At 45.5% G+C, this 18,954-nt stretch overlaps 1 protein-coding gene across 1 annotated transcript; it reads right to left on the reverse strand.

The window, feature by feature from the left end:
• Positions 1-8,754: 8,754 nt before the first annotated feature.
• On the reverse strand, positions 8,755-15,121 carry HHEX (hematopoietically expressed homeobox). Its single transcript, XM_038411720.2, has 4 exons — positions 14,542-15,121; positions 12,292-12,470; positions 11,837-11,887; positions 8,755-10,027 (listed from the first exon to the last, which is right to left on the reverse strand). Exons 1-4 carry the CDS (start codon positions 14,930-14,932, stop codon positions 9,794-9,796), a joined length of 855 nt encoding a protein of 284 aa, XP_038267648.1. The 5' UTR covers positions 14,933-15,121; the 3' UTR covers positions 8,755-9,793.
• Between the last annotated feature and the right edge of the window lie 3,833 nt (positions 15,122-18,954).

The raw sequence follows: 18,954 nt of genomic DNA on the forward strand, positions 1-18,954 counted from the left end.
AGCAAGGCTTGTGGAGACCCCCTACCTAACCTCCCTGCATCATGCCTCAAGCCCTCTGCACAGGACAGTAGCGCTTCTCTGTTGCCTGTCAGACTTTCAATATCCAGGAGAAAGATGGGACTTGCCAGTGCTTTGTCTGACCTTATTAATTTTTCCCTAAGAGACCTGGTAATAAAGACTATTGCTAATCACACCTGTCTCAACTGCTTCTGGTCTGAGGAGACCTGTGCTAAATTTCGGAGCCCTGTTGGTTGCGCTAGAAGCCTTGCACCTCTTGCATATAGTGGCAGACTGGCCTAGGCAAAGGGGAAGAGGTGGGTCGTGGTGTTTTTTTAACCTGTTGTCCTCAGCCGAGTAACTACACAAAGTTTTTCTGATCGTTTGGAATACTGTCATATGGTGTAGGGCAAAATCCTGATCTGTTCTAAAGCGCTTGTAATCAAGTGTGGATGTTCCTCCGGAGGAGAACTCGAACAGAACGTCTAGAATGGGCTAAAGGGTGGGTTTTAGAAAGGTGTTAGCTAACCTGGTTTCACTAGGACATTTTAAAATCCTGTGTAACTAGGACAAGTTGCATTCTAAAAAATCTTAGCTAACAGATAACAGCTAACTCCCTGAAAAATCCAGTTATCCTAGTCTAGACAAACCCTAACGCCTAACCTTTTAAATTAGCGCTCATGGAAGGTGCTGAAGTGACATCCCGAGACAATTATAAAATACAAACAGCGGTAGGAGCTTCGCCCCATTGGCCTATCAATGTTCTTAATGCCAGACCTGCAGGGAAAACCTCTACAGTCCAGTCTAGACTAGGGGGAAAGGTCCTTTTTACAAAGGTGTTCCATAAGAGAAGGAGGAACCATGAAGGTCTCCTCAGCCATCTCTAGATTAAGAGGGGATGTAATGAATGTTTAAGAGAGACCTTAATTATGTGCATTTAGGGGGAAAATCTGCCCAGACAGATGCAGGACAAAGGCATTTCTAATATAAAACATAGCTTACTACATCAGCTGAAAAATAAAGATGCCCCACTTGCCATTATTTATACAGCTGGTGTTTATTCATTAAGGGCTTGACTCTACACCAGTTTGTAAATCGGGAGTAACTCCGTCCAAATCAGTGGATTACACCAGAGTAAAACTGGTGTGAGTGAGACCAGAATCACTAGCTAATGTACATCCAGGAAACACATACCAGGGGCAATTCCTGACCTCCTGCCCAAAGCTTGAAGACATCCATAGACTTCCCAAGAGCAGCTGCTATTGCCAGACACGAACTCTTCCTTAGATATTGTAGTAATTCAAAAACAGGTTCTGCGTACCTGGACTAAAAAGAGGCTTAGGTGAAGTGGTACCTCGTTACTCCTGGTGAGGATGGGAGAACCGGACCTATGAGCTGTACTTTGCTTCCTTGTTCAGTTTTGTTATAAACCTGTTATTAGAAGTGATTAATTGTTCCTGCATTTGCTGGCTTGCCAACTCATAAAATCAATGCACACAGGCACAGAACAAACCTGTTGGCTGTCAGGGAATGTGCACGTTCCAAAAACAGAGTAAAACTGTGGTTCAAGAAAATAAAACCGAGTGTCCAGAATAACAGGCCTGGGAGCATGTAAAGCAGCCGGCCAGGAGGACCCCGGTAGAGTTCTGCACTCCCAGAGCTGTAAAGTGTTTTCCCTTCCATAGATTAAGAGGGGGTGCGCGGTGTCTAAACAGAATCTGGTGTCCTTGTGCTGAAAGCTGGACAGATTTGTCACTCCTTTGAAAGTGCATGATTGTATTTTCACCACGAGGGACGCCTGTTGCTGGGAGATCATGCTGTCTCCATAATACCACCTTCTTGCCAAGTGAAATAATGAAAAATCCCCAAAACTTCCTTGTCAGGTACTGTAGTTGGGTTGGACTGGCTGGGAATACTATACAGCGTTTGCAAGGTTTAAAAATGAGTGTTGTTTAAGGAGTCAAAGTACACTATCCAGCAAGATCAATACTCTATTAGGCTAGAAAGTGTTCTGAATATCAAAGGACAACGAACCTAATGACTAAAAATATAAGTACCTGACCGAGAGGATTAATCACACACTGTCATGGTGAAATTGGTGCAATTCTTCCAATCATTAACGTTTTGCTTACAAAAATGTGCTTTTGTTTGTTTTCCTGCTAAATGATAACCGTTTTCAAGTTGAATCTCCTGATAAAAGAGTCGAAAACAAGACGAGAGTTGTGTTGTAAAGGTCATACGTGCTGATTCAACATGAAATAGCCAACATGCAAACAAATAAAAAAAATAGTGTGGACAGTAAGGGACTCAGACGTTCACAAAAGATGTAAGGCGTTTTTACCCAAAAAGAAATGATTGAATACAGATCAGATTGCTCAAATAACGCAGTTTATTAACAAATGCGATTCCTGTTGCTAATCTCCAGTTTAGAGGGTTACGTTAGACAAATCTGTCGTGAATTGTCTGGATATAAACTTAGGAAACTGTCTTTTAAATGTAGGGAGGCAGGTGGGTGAGGAAATATCTTTTATTGGATCAACTTCTGTTGCTCTGAAAGCGACACGCTTTCGAGCTACACAGGTCTGCTTGTAGAAACTGTTGCCCGAGTGAGAAACATTTTAACTCATTTTAATTGCCCTTGACATTTTAGCGGAATGTTCTTATCTCCTGGCATTTGTAAACCATCTATTTGTAACGTTATTTTAACTCCCACCCTTCCAAAAATATTGAATGGCACACGGGGGTCTAAGCAGGGCATATTTAAATCTAAGTTCGGGTAATAACTGTATTGCCACTTGCTCAGAAATGTCTGACCTATCCGTACATGACTGACCAACTTCGGGTTATAACTAGCAGCACTGCTTTCGCTCAATAGATTGTATGAAACAGCAGATCTATGTGGCATCAGATTTCACGATTAACACTTAGAAAATGTCTTTAACGCAATGTATCTCCTCATCTCCCTCAAGGCTGATATTTACCGAGTCCAGTTTTTTGTTATAAAAACGTACCGTGTCTGTTGAGAACAATGAGACACAGCCTTGTGCAAAGCACTGTTACATTACAGCCCGGAGATCCCCAGCCGTATGCATTCACACACACGGGCGGGCTGCGTGCCAGCATCTAGCAGTGTAAATCTGTGCAGGGTTTTCAAGCACCAAGCCCGCTCCAGGTTGGTGTAACTCACTCAGTGCTTGCTGCTTTTTCGTGAGACAGGTCGTTTGAAAAGCCCGCACCCCTGCTTCTGGGCCGGACCCTGCAACCCTTACTGGCATCGAGATTCTGTCTTTATGGGCTGCAAGATCGGGCCCCTTGGACACCCCGGGAAAACACACTAACATAATTAATGTGCTTAATACAGGAAGCCAGACTTCGTGCTTCTCTGTGATGTGTTCTCGACTGAGACAAGCCATCCAAAATAAGTCTTGCACAATGTCCTTATGTCCGAATAGCCTGGCCACTACTTCAGCTCTAGCATTACAAATTGATCGGCCTCTCGTTTGTTTCCATTTCTCTAGCGGTCAAAATGGGGACTGTATTTAAATATGATGCAGAGGCAAGAAGGGGAACGTGAAGGCACTATTTTCCCCTGCTTGGATGAATTCCGACTATATAACAAAAACCTGCATATTATGTATTCGCTCTCTGCTATACGGATAATGTGGAGCTTCTGCTTACAGTGTACTATGAGTATGTCTCCGAGACACGCTTTAGATGGCTAAAGGTAGAGTCAGGGACATTTTTCACTAAAAGGCGATCACCTATGCCACCGGAGGATTTCACATCTCAGTACCCTGTTTTCTTTGCTGCATTAATCTATCGGAAAAGTGCGCAACTTTTCCGTTGCAAAGTGTATTCCGGGATTTTAATATTCACCTCTACCTGGCAGCACTGTCGCTCTGTTGTATTTTATCCTGTTATGTTCTTAAAAACCAGCAGAAACCAAGTGCAAATATAGGTACATTTAGCTCATTGCTGGAAGGAAGGAAGGAAGGAAGGAAGGAAGGAAAGAAAGAAAGAAAGAAAGAAAGAAAGAAAGAAAGAAAGAAAGAAAGAAAGAAAGAAAGAAAGAAAGAAAGAAAGAAAGAAAGAACTAGCTAGCTTTTTAGATAAATAGAAAAATATTTATGTTTTAAAATTCCTGTTGTAGTTTCCGAGGATGTAGAAATAGGTGCTATAGGAACTTGTATATTTCTTTAACGATTGACACTAAAACCTCCTTATTCGGATTCCATTGGATGAACAACTTTAAAAAATCAAAAACAAGGGCAAGTAAATTTAAGCAAAAAGAAAAGGAGTACTTGTGGCACCTTAGAGACTAACAAATTTATTAGAGCATAAGCTTTCGTGAGCTACAGCTCACTTCATCGGATGCATTTGGTGGAAAAAACAGAGGGGAGATTGATATACACACACAGAGAACATGAAACATGTGTGTGTATATCAATCTCCCCTCTGTTTTTTCCACCAAATGCATCCGATGAAGTGAGCTGTAGCTCACGAAAGCTTATGCTCTAATAAATTTGTTAGTCTCTAAGGTGCCACAAGTACTCCTTTTCTTTTTGCGAATACAGACTAACACGGCTGCTACTCTGAAACCGAAATTTAAGCAGACAGATGAATCCGTTTTGCTCAAAGGATTAATCTGTTTAGACGTCATGTGCAGATCGGTGTCTGATAAATCCGCTGCACGGATTCATGCTATCTCCAGTAAAACAACAACCTACCTCTGGAACAGTCTTTGCCTCGCATTAAGAGCCTCTATGCCAGAGAGCTCCTAACTGAACAGGAAGGAGTGTGGCGCTAATAGGGTGGCTTATTGTAGAGAGAAAATGTGGGCTCCGCTGTAATCGGCCCAAAGGCTGGAACGTGCCCAAAATCTTGATGCGTTTGGGATAAGCCGCTGCATCGGCTGCTTTCCCTTCTGGCTTGTATTTTGTAGCCTTTAGCAACCTTGCTCCCTCGCTGCCAAGCTCCTGGGGTAAGTAGCTGATGTCTTGGTGTTAACGGATTTGGTTTCTGTACGGAGGAAATACACTGGATTCGGCTGAGCAATTTGTATTATGGATACAGATCTCACCCCCCAAAGGATCTTGTAGAAATGTAATCCCCCACGCGTGTCACATCATAGCTTAGCCGTGTGTGAAGGCTTACAGGAGGATTACACAAACGAAATAAATGGAAACCTCTGTCTCCATAGCCAATCCACTATTTTCTTAGCAAAGCTCTGTTACTAAACTTAGCGCTATTTGGTGATGTATGCTGTGCACACGCACCGGGAATAAAAAGGGCGAAAGGTGTGTATGTGGGTGTTTTAGACTCTTGGTATCATCAGGTTACAACGAAAAAAGAAAAGGAGTACTTGTAGCACCTTGGAGACTAACAAATTTATTTGAGCATAAGCTTTCGTGAGCTACAGCTCACTTCATCGGATGCATTTGGTGGAAACAGGTTACAACGATGACATTCATTCAGTGGGGGCTTTCGAAAGGTGGCATAACTTACGCAGCATACCCTAGCATTCAGTAGGTGAGCAAAACAGGAGCAGCCTACAAGCAGAGGCGAGTGTAGCAAACCACTGAATTGCACCCAGGGATGTCCATAGATTTCCACCCACTAACACCGGGCCTGAAGTTTGCCTACTAAAAGTCTGCTCTCAGTTATGTGCAGCCCTAATGAATTCAGTGGGGATGGTGTGAAGGTTTTTTGGTGCAGAGCAGAATCTGGCCCACTGAGGACACCTAAAGAATGTAGTAAAAGCTGTAAAGGAACAGTGCATTTCAATACTAAAATAAATCAAAGTGCCGCGTTCAAGACCTACCTCTTGGATGAATTCCCCTGAACCCTAGCAAAGTAGAGCAGGCGCCTATAATAATCTATTCTGTCCCATTCTTTCTGTTTTACAAGAATAGATTCTCTGGTTGTCCCGGTGCTACATGCAGCTGTACTGGAATCAAGCCACACTCCGTTGTCTGTTACCCTGGTGTAAATCAATATGGAGTTACACCGGATTTACACCAGCATAAGTGGCATCCCACACAGCAGCTGTTACTGAAGAGAGAAATATTTGACACCCTTGCTTAGATGCTACGGTGATGGTCACGAGAGAAAAACCTTATATAAGGTAGGACTGCCTTGGCTTTATGTCTAGAGGCACAGTCTGCCCACGGTGAAGACTAACAGCATCTGGAATTAGCTCCTGGGCATTCTAGTCCCTCAGTACTTTACTCAGGGAAAGTCCCATTGACTTCTGTGGGCTACTTGCCTGTGTAAGGCTAGACAGATCCAGCCGCTGGAGTCTGCAGGGGACACACAGAGAGAAAAGTCCTTTCTCCCAGCCGCAGCCCCTGCCCTATCACTGCCTTGCGCTAACGGAAGAAAAGGACAAATCTGCAGCATACAACAACCCTGTATTCTCTTAATCCAAATTACTTCTGAGAAAGGCTTTTGTTTTCAGAGGTAATTTCCTTTCTGGTGTTGCACAGCTGTAGAGAAAACAATCCCTCCCACGTACACTCTCACACGCATGCACCCCGCACGGAAAATGTCTGATTCCAACCCTCGCCCCTAATTGTACTGTGGGGCTGCCAAGGTAGAAGAATGTTTACTAGGCAGCCTCCACGTAATTGCAGAAGGGAGGAAAACTGCCCAGGACATGTCTCAACACACATATAAACAGGGCTGAAGCGGAGATGTACATAGCAGGCTCTCTGAAAACAGGCGAGATGCCGCACTGGAGCGTGTTTATATTCACTGCAAAGTATTGCACCCGCACACCCAGACTCCCACTGAAGTAAATAAAGCAGGAACGGGCCCCTTTCTGATGAGCCTTTAGGGAACTAAGAAACCCAGGGCAGTCAGAAAGCACAGCCAGAGCTTTATCCTGTTTCCATCTTTCTCAGGGCACACGGCACTTTCCACTTTCTTATACCGGAGAAGGAGGTCTCCCCAATGGTGGCCCTTTCGGAAATTTCCCTTCTCACCACAAGAAGGTAACTAGTGCAAAGGGCCAGATTCTGCTGTCTGTAGTCCGACAACTGCGAGACTCCCTGGAGCACACAGTTGTTTGCATAGTAAGAGTCTTAAGTGAGCCCGAAAAGACCTTCACAGCTGCCATTTCTTCCTCAGCTCTCTGCCTTTGCCTCTGGCAGCAGCCCTGTGTCACTGTCAATGCATTTATTTGAGCATAAGCTACAGCTCACTTCATCGGATGCATTTAAATTTGTTAGTCTCTAAGGTGCCACAAGTCCTCCTTTTCTTTTTGCGAATACAGACTAACACGGCTGCTACTCTGAAACCTGTCAATGCATTCTGAATCCTGTCTAGAGAAAACACCTTCAGGTTGGGCTCCCTGCAACATTTCACACCCCCCCAACACCTCCCACCGCAAACCCATGAACCCCTGCAGTGACCCTCATTAGCAGCCAGTTTGGCTGTGTCCGCCAGCCACCCATGCGTGCTAACTAGGGCTCCGTCGGCTTGAGGAGCCAGCAGGATGCTCAGTCGCTAGTAACCCTTCTTCACAGAGCTGTTTGAGGAGCTGTGTCTCAGTGCTCCGTTTCCACGAGTTCTTTTTGCTCCTCCTGCTAAGGGTTGCTAAGGAGAAACCCCCGAGGCCTGACCCAGGGGCTTACCGCAGACTTTGGTCTGTAGGGCAGGGGTAGAGATCGATCCTACTCCAGATCCTCGGAATAGAATGACAGGTTTCAGAGTAGCAGCCGTGTTAGTCCGTATTCGCAAAAAGAAAAGGAAGACTTGTGGCACCTTAGAGACTAACACGTTTATTTGAGCATAAACTCAATATTTGATGCATCCGATGAAGTGGGCTGTAGCTCAGGAAAGCTTATGCTCAAATAAATGTGTTAGTCTCTAAGGTGCCACAAGTCCTCCTTTTCTTTTTTCGGAATAGAATGGAGATAATAATAGGAGCAATAACACACCACTTAATATAGAGGAGGCACAAAGCTGTAGGGTCTGGTGTAAGAGAGACAACGGCTGGGGAATGCGGGGCGCTCTCAAATGTGGCAGGCGTTATCATATTATATTGAGGTTTATCATTATTGTCCTTGAGCCTAACCCTCTCCCATCTCCGTTTCCTCCCAGCAGTTTACTCTCTTCGCTCTCCTTTATTCCCTGGGGCTCCTGTTCCCAGAAGACTCGCCTGATTTCGGAGAATGGCGGCTAAGATAAATAACCATTATTGACTCAGGTAGGTCAATGGCAGCCAGAGCTGGGCCGCGCCAGGGAAATCAATATCCCCCTCCCCAGGGAGCCACAAAGGTTTTCATTTTTAATCCACCCCACGTTCACTTTTATTTAAGTTTCCCTTTTTCTTCCTCTTTCCAAATACTTTGATCACTTAAGTGCTCCCTGTAAACCTTTACAACAAGACTGACACACTTCAAAACCTCCCCCTTCTCTCGGTGGCTAATGTTCCACCTCGCTCTGTATTCCGGTGGGCAGGGGGCATGGTATTTTTTACTGTCTGTATAAAACACGAGGGCGGAGCTGCAGGCTGTAATAGAAAAGTAATCCCAAATTCAACGGAGAAGTTCTGGGCATGGAGCTGCTCAGAATCCTCTAAAGCCGGGAAGTCAGTTTCCCGACCCATCCCACCAATAAACTCGGAAGGAAACTCGCTTCCCCCCGCCTTCAGTTGTATGATAGGCTGGAAATGGAGTTGATTAAAGGCTTTTTGGAAAAGTAACAAATTCTATTGCAAACATGCGTATTTCAAAGAAGTGACTGTCCAATATCTGGGGTGGTCCAGAGTTCAGTTTTATTTCACAGACAAGTTCTTAAACAAAAATTTAAATACCAGTTTGGGGCTTTTTTAAAACAATAAACAAATATGTACAAAATATGAACAATGTGAGGTATAAAACCGCAAGACTTGTAAAGCAAAGGAATATATACAGAGATAGATATGTGTACAATAGGCATTAACTTCCCACTGCTAAAGTATGCCTACCTTACTATCCAGCAGCTGATGTCAGTTTTTCTCCTGCAGTGGGGCCCTATCATTTGTCACATTTTCTTGTGAAACAGAGGAAGTAAACTATAAATCAGGCAAAACCAGTTTGATAGATTTTAATCAAAAATATTTCTCCTACAAATAGAATCAGCCAGATTTCAAGGCAACATCTCCAGGGACCCCAGATTCAAAAGGACACTGTATATATGTATTGTGTGTAATATAAAAGTAAAAATCAGCTTTTACAAATGACCTGTAGCATAAATAGAATAATGTCTTGAAGAAAAGCACCATATGTGTCATGAGAGGGAAGGTATAAGGCACTTGATGAGAATTATCAAATCCCTCTCCATTTCATTAAATATATTCCTCTGATAGGAAAGGAGACTTTTAAAAGACTGTCTATTCTTTTAAGCTACATTTTGTATATACATACAAAGGTCCTTAGCCCTGCAGTTCAGACTCACTTCCCAGCTGAAGTTGAAATAAATGGGAGTTCTGCCTGACTGCATAAAGACAGCTGGATCAGACCCAAGTCAGTAAAGACAGGACATAGTATTATTATATTTCAGTTAGAACATGAATCAATGTACAAGCATATCTTACAAATTAAATACAAAACATGAACCTGTTCCTTTATCCAAAATAAAGATCTGACCATGAATCAACTGTCTGCACAAAATAGTTTGGTTTTAGATTTACAAAACTAAGTGGTTGTCTCTGAGAAATGGTGAAAGTTTTCTTCTGTAGCAAACATTCTTTACAAGCCAGCTCCTATTAAAGTGCAAGCTGAATTAGGGTCCATTCTTAAAAGTGGAGCCACTAATGGGTAGAATTATAATAGCCTTTATCACCTTCAATGTCCACTTCTTGATCAGAATCATCTGAGATTTCTGACTCAAGGTCCTCTTGAGAGACTGGTGAGGGGGTGTACTGAGACCCATCGAGAGAGACTTCTTTATTCTTCTGCTCAGGGGTCAGACAGGTCTCTTGCCTTTTATCACAGTGGCTGTCCACACTTTCAGTTTCTTCTTTTTTGCTGCCTTGAGGGTTCTCCTAAAATTAATCAGTAAACAACCAGCTTGACACCGAAATATAGCCAAAACAATCAGAACACCCGTGAGTCAAGGCAATGTTGTGAGGCAAAGTGAATTGTTTGAGGGGGTTCCTTCTAAGCCTACCATTCTGGGGCATTTTCTGGCGGTCTGGGCTGTTTCGATTCAATGCGCTGGTCTGCCTGTTAAATGCATGTGGAAATGCATGAGTACAGCTGTGAGCACTTCTTCCTTATAAAAGTGTCCCACTGAGCAGATGGGATTAAAGGTTCATAAAGGAAGGAGGAACTGTGCTGGCACCAAAATGAGATGGGACAGGACAGCTAAGAGGTGTCACAAACATAAGGGATCCATATGGCCTTGTTCCTGCTCCAACTGAAGTCACTGGCAGTTTTGTCATGGGCTCAGTAACACCAGGCTCCCAGGCAATATCATATCATCATCATCATCTCAAATACCTCCCAGCAAGAACCTTGATCCAAGAGCATTTTTAAACTGATTTTGTTCTCAAAAAATAAAACGTTTCTTAAAACTGGCCAGCTGCTTCTTTCTGGACCGGATCATCCTTTCATTGAAAGCAATGGCAAAACTGCCTTTGGCTTCAATGGGAGGCGGAACCAAGGCCCTTCATGTCATAGGAAAGAAATGAGAAAATTACCAACCATAATAATCCTAAACCTAAAACCAGACGTTAAAAATGCTAATTTCAAAATGATTCAGGAGGCATGAAGCTTTCTACAACAAAGAGAAAGAATAGGTGGAAATGTATCTCGGATAGGGATCTGACTGACTAAAAAGGAGGCAGTGACTTAAAATGTCCCAGATATCCAGATGTCTCAGGATATTTTAGAGCAGGAGTCAGCCCATTGCATGTTTCTCAGGGAAAATGACTTCCTTGAAAGTCATTATTTCTCTAGCAATAAGTACAGCTCTACATAAACCTAGAGTTATTAATAAAAGTAGATTGAGGAACAGGTGAAACCCAAAAATATTCATATAGTAAACATAGCCAACAACTTCACACTGCAGTTAATCTTTGTTTTTCATTAACATATAACCCCCCCCCCCGCCCAATTACTGATGAAAAACAGTAAGATTTAAAACAAATCTTCACTTTGTGTTTATTGGAGGATTAAACTGAACACGATGTTGTAATTTTTCAACTTTTTCATTTTTACATAATTTTTAAAGCCCTTTATCAGATACCTCGATGGAAGCTTACCCCTATAAAAAACTGCAGGATCAGGTAAATAATGATTTACTGATATGAATATACTTTATTTGATGGGAGGAAAAGTATAATTTCCAGTCTAATAGGCTGTAAGTGACTAAACTAAATGAACTCAAAAGCTAATTATTTTTTCCTAGGGCTCAAAACAATAAACAGGCTTTTGTATATTTATTTTCCAGCCTTTGTATAATAAATCTGCCTGTACTTGCTATAAATGTGTAATTAAAAGGACTAGTAAATATTCTCCCATAGACAACTGTCTAAGCAATTTACTTATCTTCTCTGCGTTAATTAGATAAACAACATATGGGTTTACAAAACAATTACTGTGGAGTTTTAATAGCAGTGTGTGAAAACCAAGGCATAATTGATATAGGAACTACATTAGGAGCTTTTAACATTAGTGCTGCCTGAACGAGCCATCCTGGATTCCAGCATGACTATTTGCCTTTTTAATCAAGGTGAAGAGGTTAAACAGCCTTTCAAATGACTTTTGCATACAAGCTGGAATAGGCGATCATGTTCTAAGATAAGATTATTAAAATACTTATTTCTATAGAAACAGAAACATCCCAGTACCTGCTTTAGGCGCCTCCATTTAGCTCTGCGATTCTGAAACCAAGTTTTGACCTAAAAACAACAGAAAAAGGCACAACGTTGTCCCACATTCGGTATATCCCAGGCTCAGCTTAAAACAAAGTCCATTTGCTCGGGTCGGGGCGACAAAAGAGGAAAAAGAAAAACCAAGCAGCAAAGCGGGCTGCTCAGCGACCTCAGTGTAAATGCAGAAAACGTCTGAGTCACTCCTGATTTCAACCCTTGCCACTGCGAGCCGAATTTAGCCCCAGGAGAAGTAACTCAAACCTGCGGAACATGCAGGGATTTACACGGCCCTGTCTGGTTGAAAGAGCGGTAAAGAGGAGCGCTCACTGGGGAGTTATGGCCTGGGCTCCCAAAGGCGCAGGGCCCCCCATGTGCATCCTGGGGGCCTATGGGAGGCTCCCACGTGCCCGGGGGGATTTGCTTGGCCTCACCTGCCTCTCGCTGAGCTGGAGCATCTTGGCCAGCCGTTTTCTTTCCGGCGGCGAGAGATACTTTTGGGTCTCAAACTTCTTCTCCAGCTCGATGGTCTGGTCATTGGAGAAGCGAACTTGCCCCCCTTTTCTCTTATGCAGCGGGCGCTGGATGAAGGGACTCCAGAGCAAGGGCTTCCCTTCAGAAGAGACACAATCCCTGCACGTTAGTGGCAGGCAGTAGCTGGGGCTTGTCTCTCACGCGGCTTGGGGCTGGGCTCCAGTCCCGGGGCTTACGCCCGCCCTGCAGAGAAACGTGGCCCTCGGAGGGTCCTAGGGTAACAGAGGGGGAGGCGTTCGCCGTGGGGGCCGCACACACATTGCTGCGTCTGTTTCTGATACCCCGGGCCCTTTACTGTAATAGAAACACTCGCTTCCCTAATGGGAAGTCGGTGCGTTTCCCCACTGGTCAGAGCTTACTGCACAGCAGCCCGGCTTTGCCCTGTGTGTACCCCCCGGCCCGCTGCCGCCAGGAGGGCTACAAGCGCTGGGCGCAGCGTGGCTCTGAGGCGCTTCGCTTTCAGTGGACGCGGACTCTTCAGCCTTAGTTTGATCTTTCGCCTCTGATTTTTACATCAGTCGAGCAGAGGAGACCAGTTAAAGCCACCCAAAGGGCCATGGCAACATTTCCGTCAATGTGTTTCCTGTTGGTCTATCTCGCAAAGAAAAGAGAGAGAGAGAGAAAAAAAACTTTGCTTCCTTCTGCTCTTTCACTGTAATAACCCAAAGAAACTACCTTGCCTTCTCTGTGCAAATGTTTGCCCGCATGCTGAGTGCATGCCTCACTGAAGTCCTCACTATCTCGAGTCTGTCAATGGTTTGTGCTAGAAAGTACTGTCATTATCTGTGTACTTCACCTTCCACACGGGTTGGCAGCATTTCTTTGGAGATGCCTAACGTGGACTCTATCCTTTTATCTGTATTTTGTATATCCTTATTAATCACACAAACGATGCCGTAGCTAAATACCAAACGCTAGTTGTTGGAGACCCCCCAAGGGGCATAGGCAATTGGGGGTTAATTACTTAACATTAGCAATCGAAATGTAGCTCTTGGGTCTGATGGTCGTATGCAATGTATATGCAAGGAGGTGCAGCAATCCACACTTAATTACATCAAACCAAATAAAACAAGTTGCAGTGCCCCCTGGTCCAGTAACTCTCCAGTTAGAGCCTTTGAGTCACTGTTTGCCTTTCTGTCTGTACCCTTTGAAATGCAGCATTGTTTTTCGAGATTTTGCTTGCGTCAGGCTTTAGTAATTCTGCTGCAAAACAGACTCAAAAAATAGGAAGCAACTGGTTATTTTAGCTGTCATAAAGTCACATCCCACACAGAGGAAATGAACAATATCAGAAAAACGGATCCCGGCTATCAGAAGTCGAGTGTTTCCTGAATTTGTCTGTATTGAGGATGTCGATAAAATAATCAGCAGTGTGCACGACTCCCGGGGAAGAGCCTGCTTCAGGCAGCCAGGAAAACACTTAACAGCTTCTGAAACCAGATTTACTCCTATCGAGAGCTCAAGATTTCCTGTATGAACGGAAAGGGTCAGCCTCTTTCACTGCACAAATTTGGTGAGTCAGGTCCAGTTTTGCAATCACTAAGAACAAGTGCTGCAGCTATCAGTGCGCTGAGCCGGCTGAGGCTGGGCTCAGCCCCCAAGGGATTGAAGATCTCAGCCTTGCTAAGCGGAGTAGAGAAGGGACCGTCCTAGGGGTTGCAAAAGAAGAGTGCCCGGAGGCCTGATTCTGACCAGACTTATTGAGGGGATGCACTAGTGCGCCTGAGTTACTCGGGTCCCAGTGAGATCAGAATCAGCCGCCAAACGTTTTAAGTCATCTGCAGGCAAAGTCTCAGATCTGAAATACGATTTTTCACTACAATTAAAACTCTCCACTAAAACCACACACGACATTACTAAGGACACTCAGAGTCACTTGGTTGAAGGAAAACAAATCTGAGTCACCAGCGGGCGGGCGCTGCGGTCTGGCTCCAAACGCGAGAGCTCAGCGCTTCTCAGTTTACTGTAAATCAGACTGAGGCCAGGGAGAGTTTCAATGACTTTCAATTGCAGCCCCCAGCAGCAGAAATGCAGAAGCGCCGACGGCCCTGCTGGGACCCAACCGCGCGGGGACCCGGTGCAGGGCGCGGCGAGGGGACAGGAGGCGAGAGAAGCCCGAGGAGGAGGGAGAGAGGAGAGGCGTTGCTTACCCAGGGGGTCATGCCTGATCAGAGCGTGCGTGTAGTCGTTCACGGTCCGGGGGAAAGGATACAGGGGGCCGGCGTAGGTGCTGCCGCCGTAGGTAGCAGCCAGGGCAGGATGGTGGGAGAAGGCCGGGTGGATCGGGGTCGGCTCGTAGATGGGGGTCCTGTAGGTGGACACCAGGCTGGTGAAGGAGGAGTTGGGAGACGGCAGAGTCGGCGGCGCCGGCGAGGGCAGGGGGTGCGGCGCGGGGGGCGCGCCGGCCCCTCTGCCCAGGATGTCCTCGATGTAGAAGGGCGTGGGGTGCACGGGCTGCAGCAGCGGGGTGGGCGCGTAGAGCGGCACGCTCACCCCCAGGGCCGCGGCGGCCGGGGACGAGGCCGGGTGCTGGTACTGCATGGCTCCGCCGCGCTGGGCGCTCCCCTCCCTTCCCCCTCAGGCCGCGCTGCCTGGCCCGCCACAGAGACACGCGCCCCCCAGCACCCCGCCCGACGGCAGCCCCAGCCTCGGGGTTGATGCCTGCACCGCAGCAGCGAATTTCTCCGGGCTCAGATTACCCTGCAATAGGTTTCTATTGGCGCTGGGCGGGGCCGCCCGGTCTCTGTCCCCTTCCTGCCGGTGCTGTGTCTAGCCAATGAGCCTGTCCAGGCAGGGGAAAGCCAGCCCCCCCCATCGGCAAACACTCCCCCTGAGCAAACTCCCCACGGCGCCAATCAACAAGCGCTGGAGCCCCAATGTTCGCTGGAGCAAGTGGGAGCAGAAAGCGGAGCGGAATCCCTCCCAAAGGCTAACCGGCGTTAAAAAAAGAATTAGCTAACATCAGGGAGGGTAGGTCCTTCAGTGGCTATTAGCCAAGATGGGCTGGGAGGCAACCCCGGGCTCTGGGTGTCTCTAAACGTCTGGCTGCCAGAAGCTGGGACTGGGGCAACAGGGCTGGATCACTCAATAATTGCCCTGGTCTGTCCATTTCCTTGGAAGCATCTGCCACTGGTTCTGTGGGCAGGATGCTGAGCTAAATGGGTCATTGCTCTGACCCAGGATCGCTGCTCTGGCCCTCCCTCATGGTACTGTCGGGGGGCATTTATTGCACACACGTTCCCCGGGTCCCGGTGACCGACAGGCTCCTGCTCCTTTCTTTGGACGTGGATGGCGCTTTTGTCTCTGACTGATGCACTGACCATCCTGGCTGAGCCGAGCAGCTGCGAGCTATACCTGGACAGGACACAGCCCTGGCCGAGCACAGCTCCAGCCACAGCTGGGAGGGGGTGTCGGCTGCTAGCTCTCCAGCCCGCTCGCCGTGATCAGAGGTGGGGTTTCCGCTGGGCAACCGTCCCTGGTAGCAGAGCTGTACGGCAGGAGCCACCCCAACCCCTCCCTGCAGGATTTTCCAGGAGCCACGCCACTCCTGCCACTGTTGTGTCCTTCGCCCTGAAGGGGTCCGGACTCGCCACCTCAGTGGGGGCGTCACTGGCCGCTTGGCTAGGACAGGTGACTGGGGCCGCCTGTAGCGGGAGGTGAGCGCCCAGGCCTGACACGCCCCCGTGGCTTGCTGTAGGGCAGGGCCGCGCTGCGCCGGTCTGGCTCTCCCGGGAGTAGTGAGAACACAGCTCCAGCGTGGCTTGTTTGACACGTATTGATTGAATCGCCCAACCCGCGAGCCCACAGTGTATCCGAAGGAGCTGCTGATGTATTTAAAGAGCGGCTACGGAGACTCCTTAATCTTCCGTATCTCCAGCCGCTCAGTTTATCAGGACAGCTCCCCGGGCCCTAACTGAGCTGTTGACAGGCCCTGGGCACCCCCAGGACCGGGCTGGGTCCCGGACAGGGAATTAGGTATGCAGGCATTATTTCCTGCTGCACTTCTCGTCACCTCGTCAGACACGGAATCCTCAGGCACCAAGCTTCCAGCTAGCGGCGACCCGACAGTAAACAAAGAGGATGGTTGGTGTCCTGCAGCTGGGCTGAGCCGCCGAAGGCCAGGCGCCAGACGCACCGGATCAGAAGGGGATTTCAGGCGCTGGGATCCAACTTCCTCCACACTATCAGCAGAGAGCAAGCACAGCTGCCTGCCTAGCAGGACCGCAGCCTCCGATGGGTTTCCTCTTTAATAGCGCCACCTGGATCCCATCGATTTCATATTTAAAACTGGGTGTATAGTTTGCTGATCCGTCCCCAGTTTTGTGTATTCAGGACGTGGAGGAAAGCAAATGCTCGAATCCAGGGACTACGCTCGCCTTCCTTACTGAAGCAGGCCCGCTACTCCCTCTCTAGTTAAGTAGTTATGTGCTAGAAGGAATACTCCTCCAAGCCCGCCTCCCCTACAGAAAACTGTTCACAAAATGTTCTCCAATGAAATGCCTTTCTTTGAAAGTGAACTTATTCCTGACGAGACAGTGGGGAGTTTTTTTCTATCTGAACAACACTTGACTGAATGCATCCGATGAAGTGAGCTGTAGCTCACGAAAGCTTATGCTCAGATAAATTTGATAGTCTCTAAGGTGCCACAAGTCCTCCTTTTCTTTTTGCGAATACAGACTAACACGGCTGCTACTCTGAAACTTGGAAAATAGATTGATTAATGCATGTCTATCTGGGAGAATTTTCGATTGATCGATTTTCCTCGCTCTACACACACACACACAATTCGCAAATGGTGACACCGAACACAGATGACTAAAATGCTTAAGGAATAACAGGTGCTGTTAAAGAAAAAATGGTCTCTGGTTGAACCCCACAAAGATCTTAATAACTAAGGCTCAGAACAGGAGGAAAGGGTGTTGGTGAAATGGAAATATATTTTTTAATAATACAGGGTTTTTACATTGTTAGCAAATGCCAAAACTCACCTTTAAAGTGTATCCCTGTGTCTCGTAAATTTCAGGTACCCCTAAAATAAACTGACAATTTTGATTATTTTTTCTCTGTATTACGTCTCCCAGGCATTGCTTTTTCCATGGGATTTAGCTAATATTTTCATGTGGAAGTGTTGGATTTGCAGCTTGATTTATTTAATAAATGTACAATAAACTGATGACCTTTAGAATAACGATGTGCACGATATGAAGCAACAGTATATAGGGCCCCACAATATTTTACAAGCTGTCGATTCAAAACCCTGAGAACAAGTTTAAGCGGAGAAACCTCCATGTTTTGCTGTATTATTGGAAAACAAATAGAGGAAGAGATTACTCTTTTCTGACTTTTATACAAGCAATAGGCCTTGTTAAAAGGAAGTTTTAATGACACAGTTATTACATTCCACTACCACTGCATAATCCCTAACAAGAAAAATGAAGCACTTAATGTTGCACTTCTACAACATCGCTCCTTTCAAATCCAATTGTTAGACCTTTGCCTTCTCTTTTCTGTCGGTTGAAAACTATTAAATCCACATTCATGAAATGTCACATTTATTGAACTACATAATTTTTTAATATCACTAGTGTAGGTTTTATAGCCGATTTTATTGTTTTTATAGCCATTCGGGGCTCTAAACCCCAGGTTTTTTCAATGTTATCCTTATAATATTTTTCACACAGTCAGAACTAATAAAATAGAACAGTTGTGACTTTTTAATGCAAGAGGTCTCAGAGTTTCAATATTTTCACTCTGCTGGATACTAAAACCAATAAAAATACATGAGATTTTAATTTATTTTCTGGATTAAATAAGACTTTCCCCCCTTCTCTTTTTTTCTTTTGGAGCATATATTTTGTTTGTCGTTTCTGTGAAAGAGGTACTTCTTAACCTACACGTTTCTAATGCAGCATGAGATTTTTAAAAATTAAGGGTATAAAATGTTATTACTAATACTATTGCTATGAACATACATTCTGGCTCGAATTTACAGACCAAAAAGCATTTAAAATAAGTGAATGTAACGGTATTCTAGACGCTACAAGATCAAGACAAGCAAAATACCTCTTGGAAGCTTCTAGCATTGTTCTATATTCTTACTACAATTCACCTTATTTTATCTGAAAGAGCACTGGGGGAAATAATGTTCTATGTGTCAGTCCAAGCAAAGTTAGTTCATAGTTAACCTTTCTTATTAGCTCATAACTGGTTTGACTAGAGAGCTTTGAAATATATACAATATATTTTAAACCCCACCAAGTTTACTTGCTGATCTAAAGGTTCTTATTTGTTCTTAGTTATGTGTCTCTCACGTGCACCAGTATAAAGTCACCCCAAAGGGCACATGATCGACTGTGAAACTCATTATTTTGTTAAATAATTTTAAGGCCATATCCTCCCACCTAATTTTTCTAAAATTGCCCTTATCTTTGAGGAGTTCTGCATAAAAAATGGGGATTATGTGCTCCTTACTTTAAGGATATCAGTAATTTAGGTACTGACTGTATGATAGAGCATAGGAGGACCCAGTTCTCATCCAGCTCCACAGTGCCTGGGTGAAATCA

The sequence above is a fragment of the Dermochelys coriacea genome, chromosome 7 (assembly GCF_009764565.3).
Source record: "Dermochelys coriacea isolate rDerCor1 chromosome 7, rDerCor1.pri.v4, whole genome shotgun sequence".
Classification (NCBI taxonomy): domain Eukaryota; kingdom Metazoa; phylum Chordata; order Testudines; family Dermochelyidae; genus Dermochelys; species Dermochelys coriacea.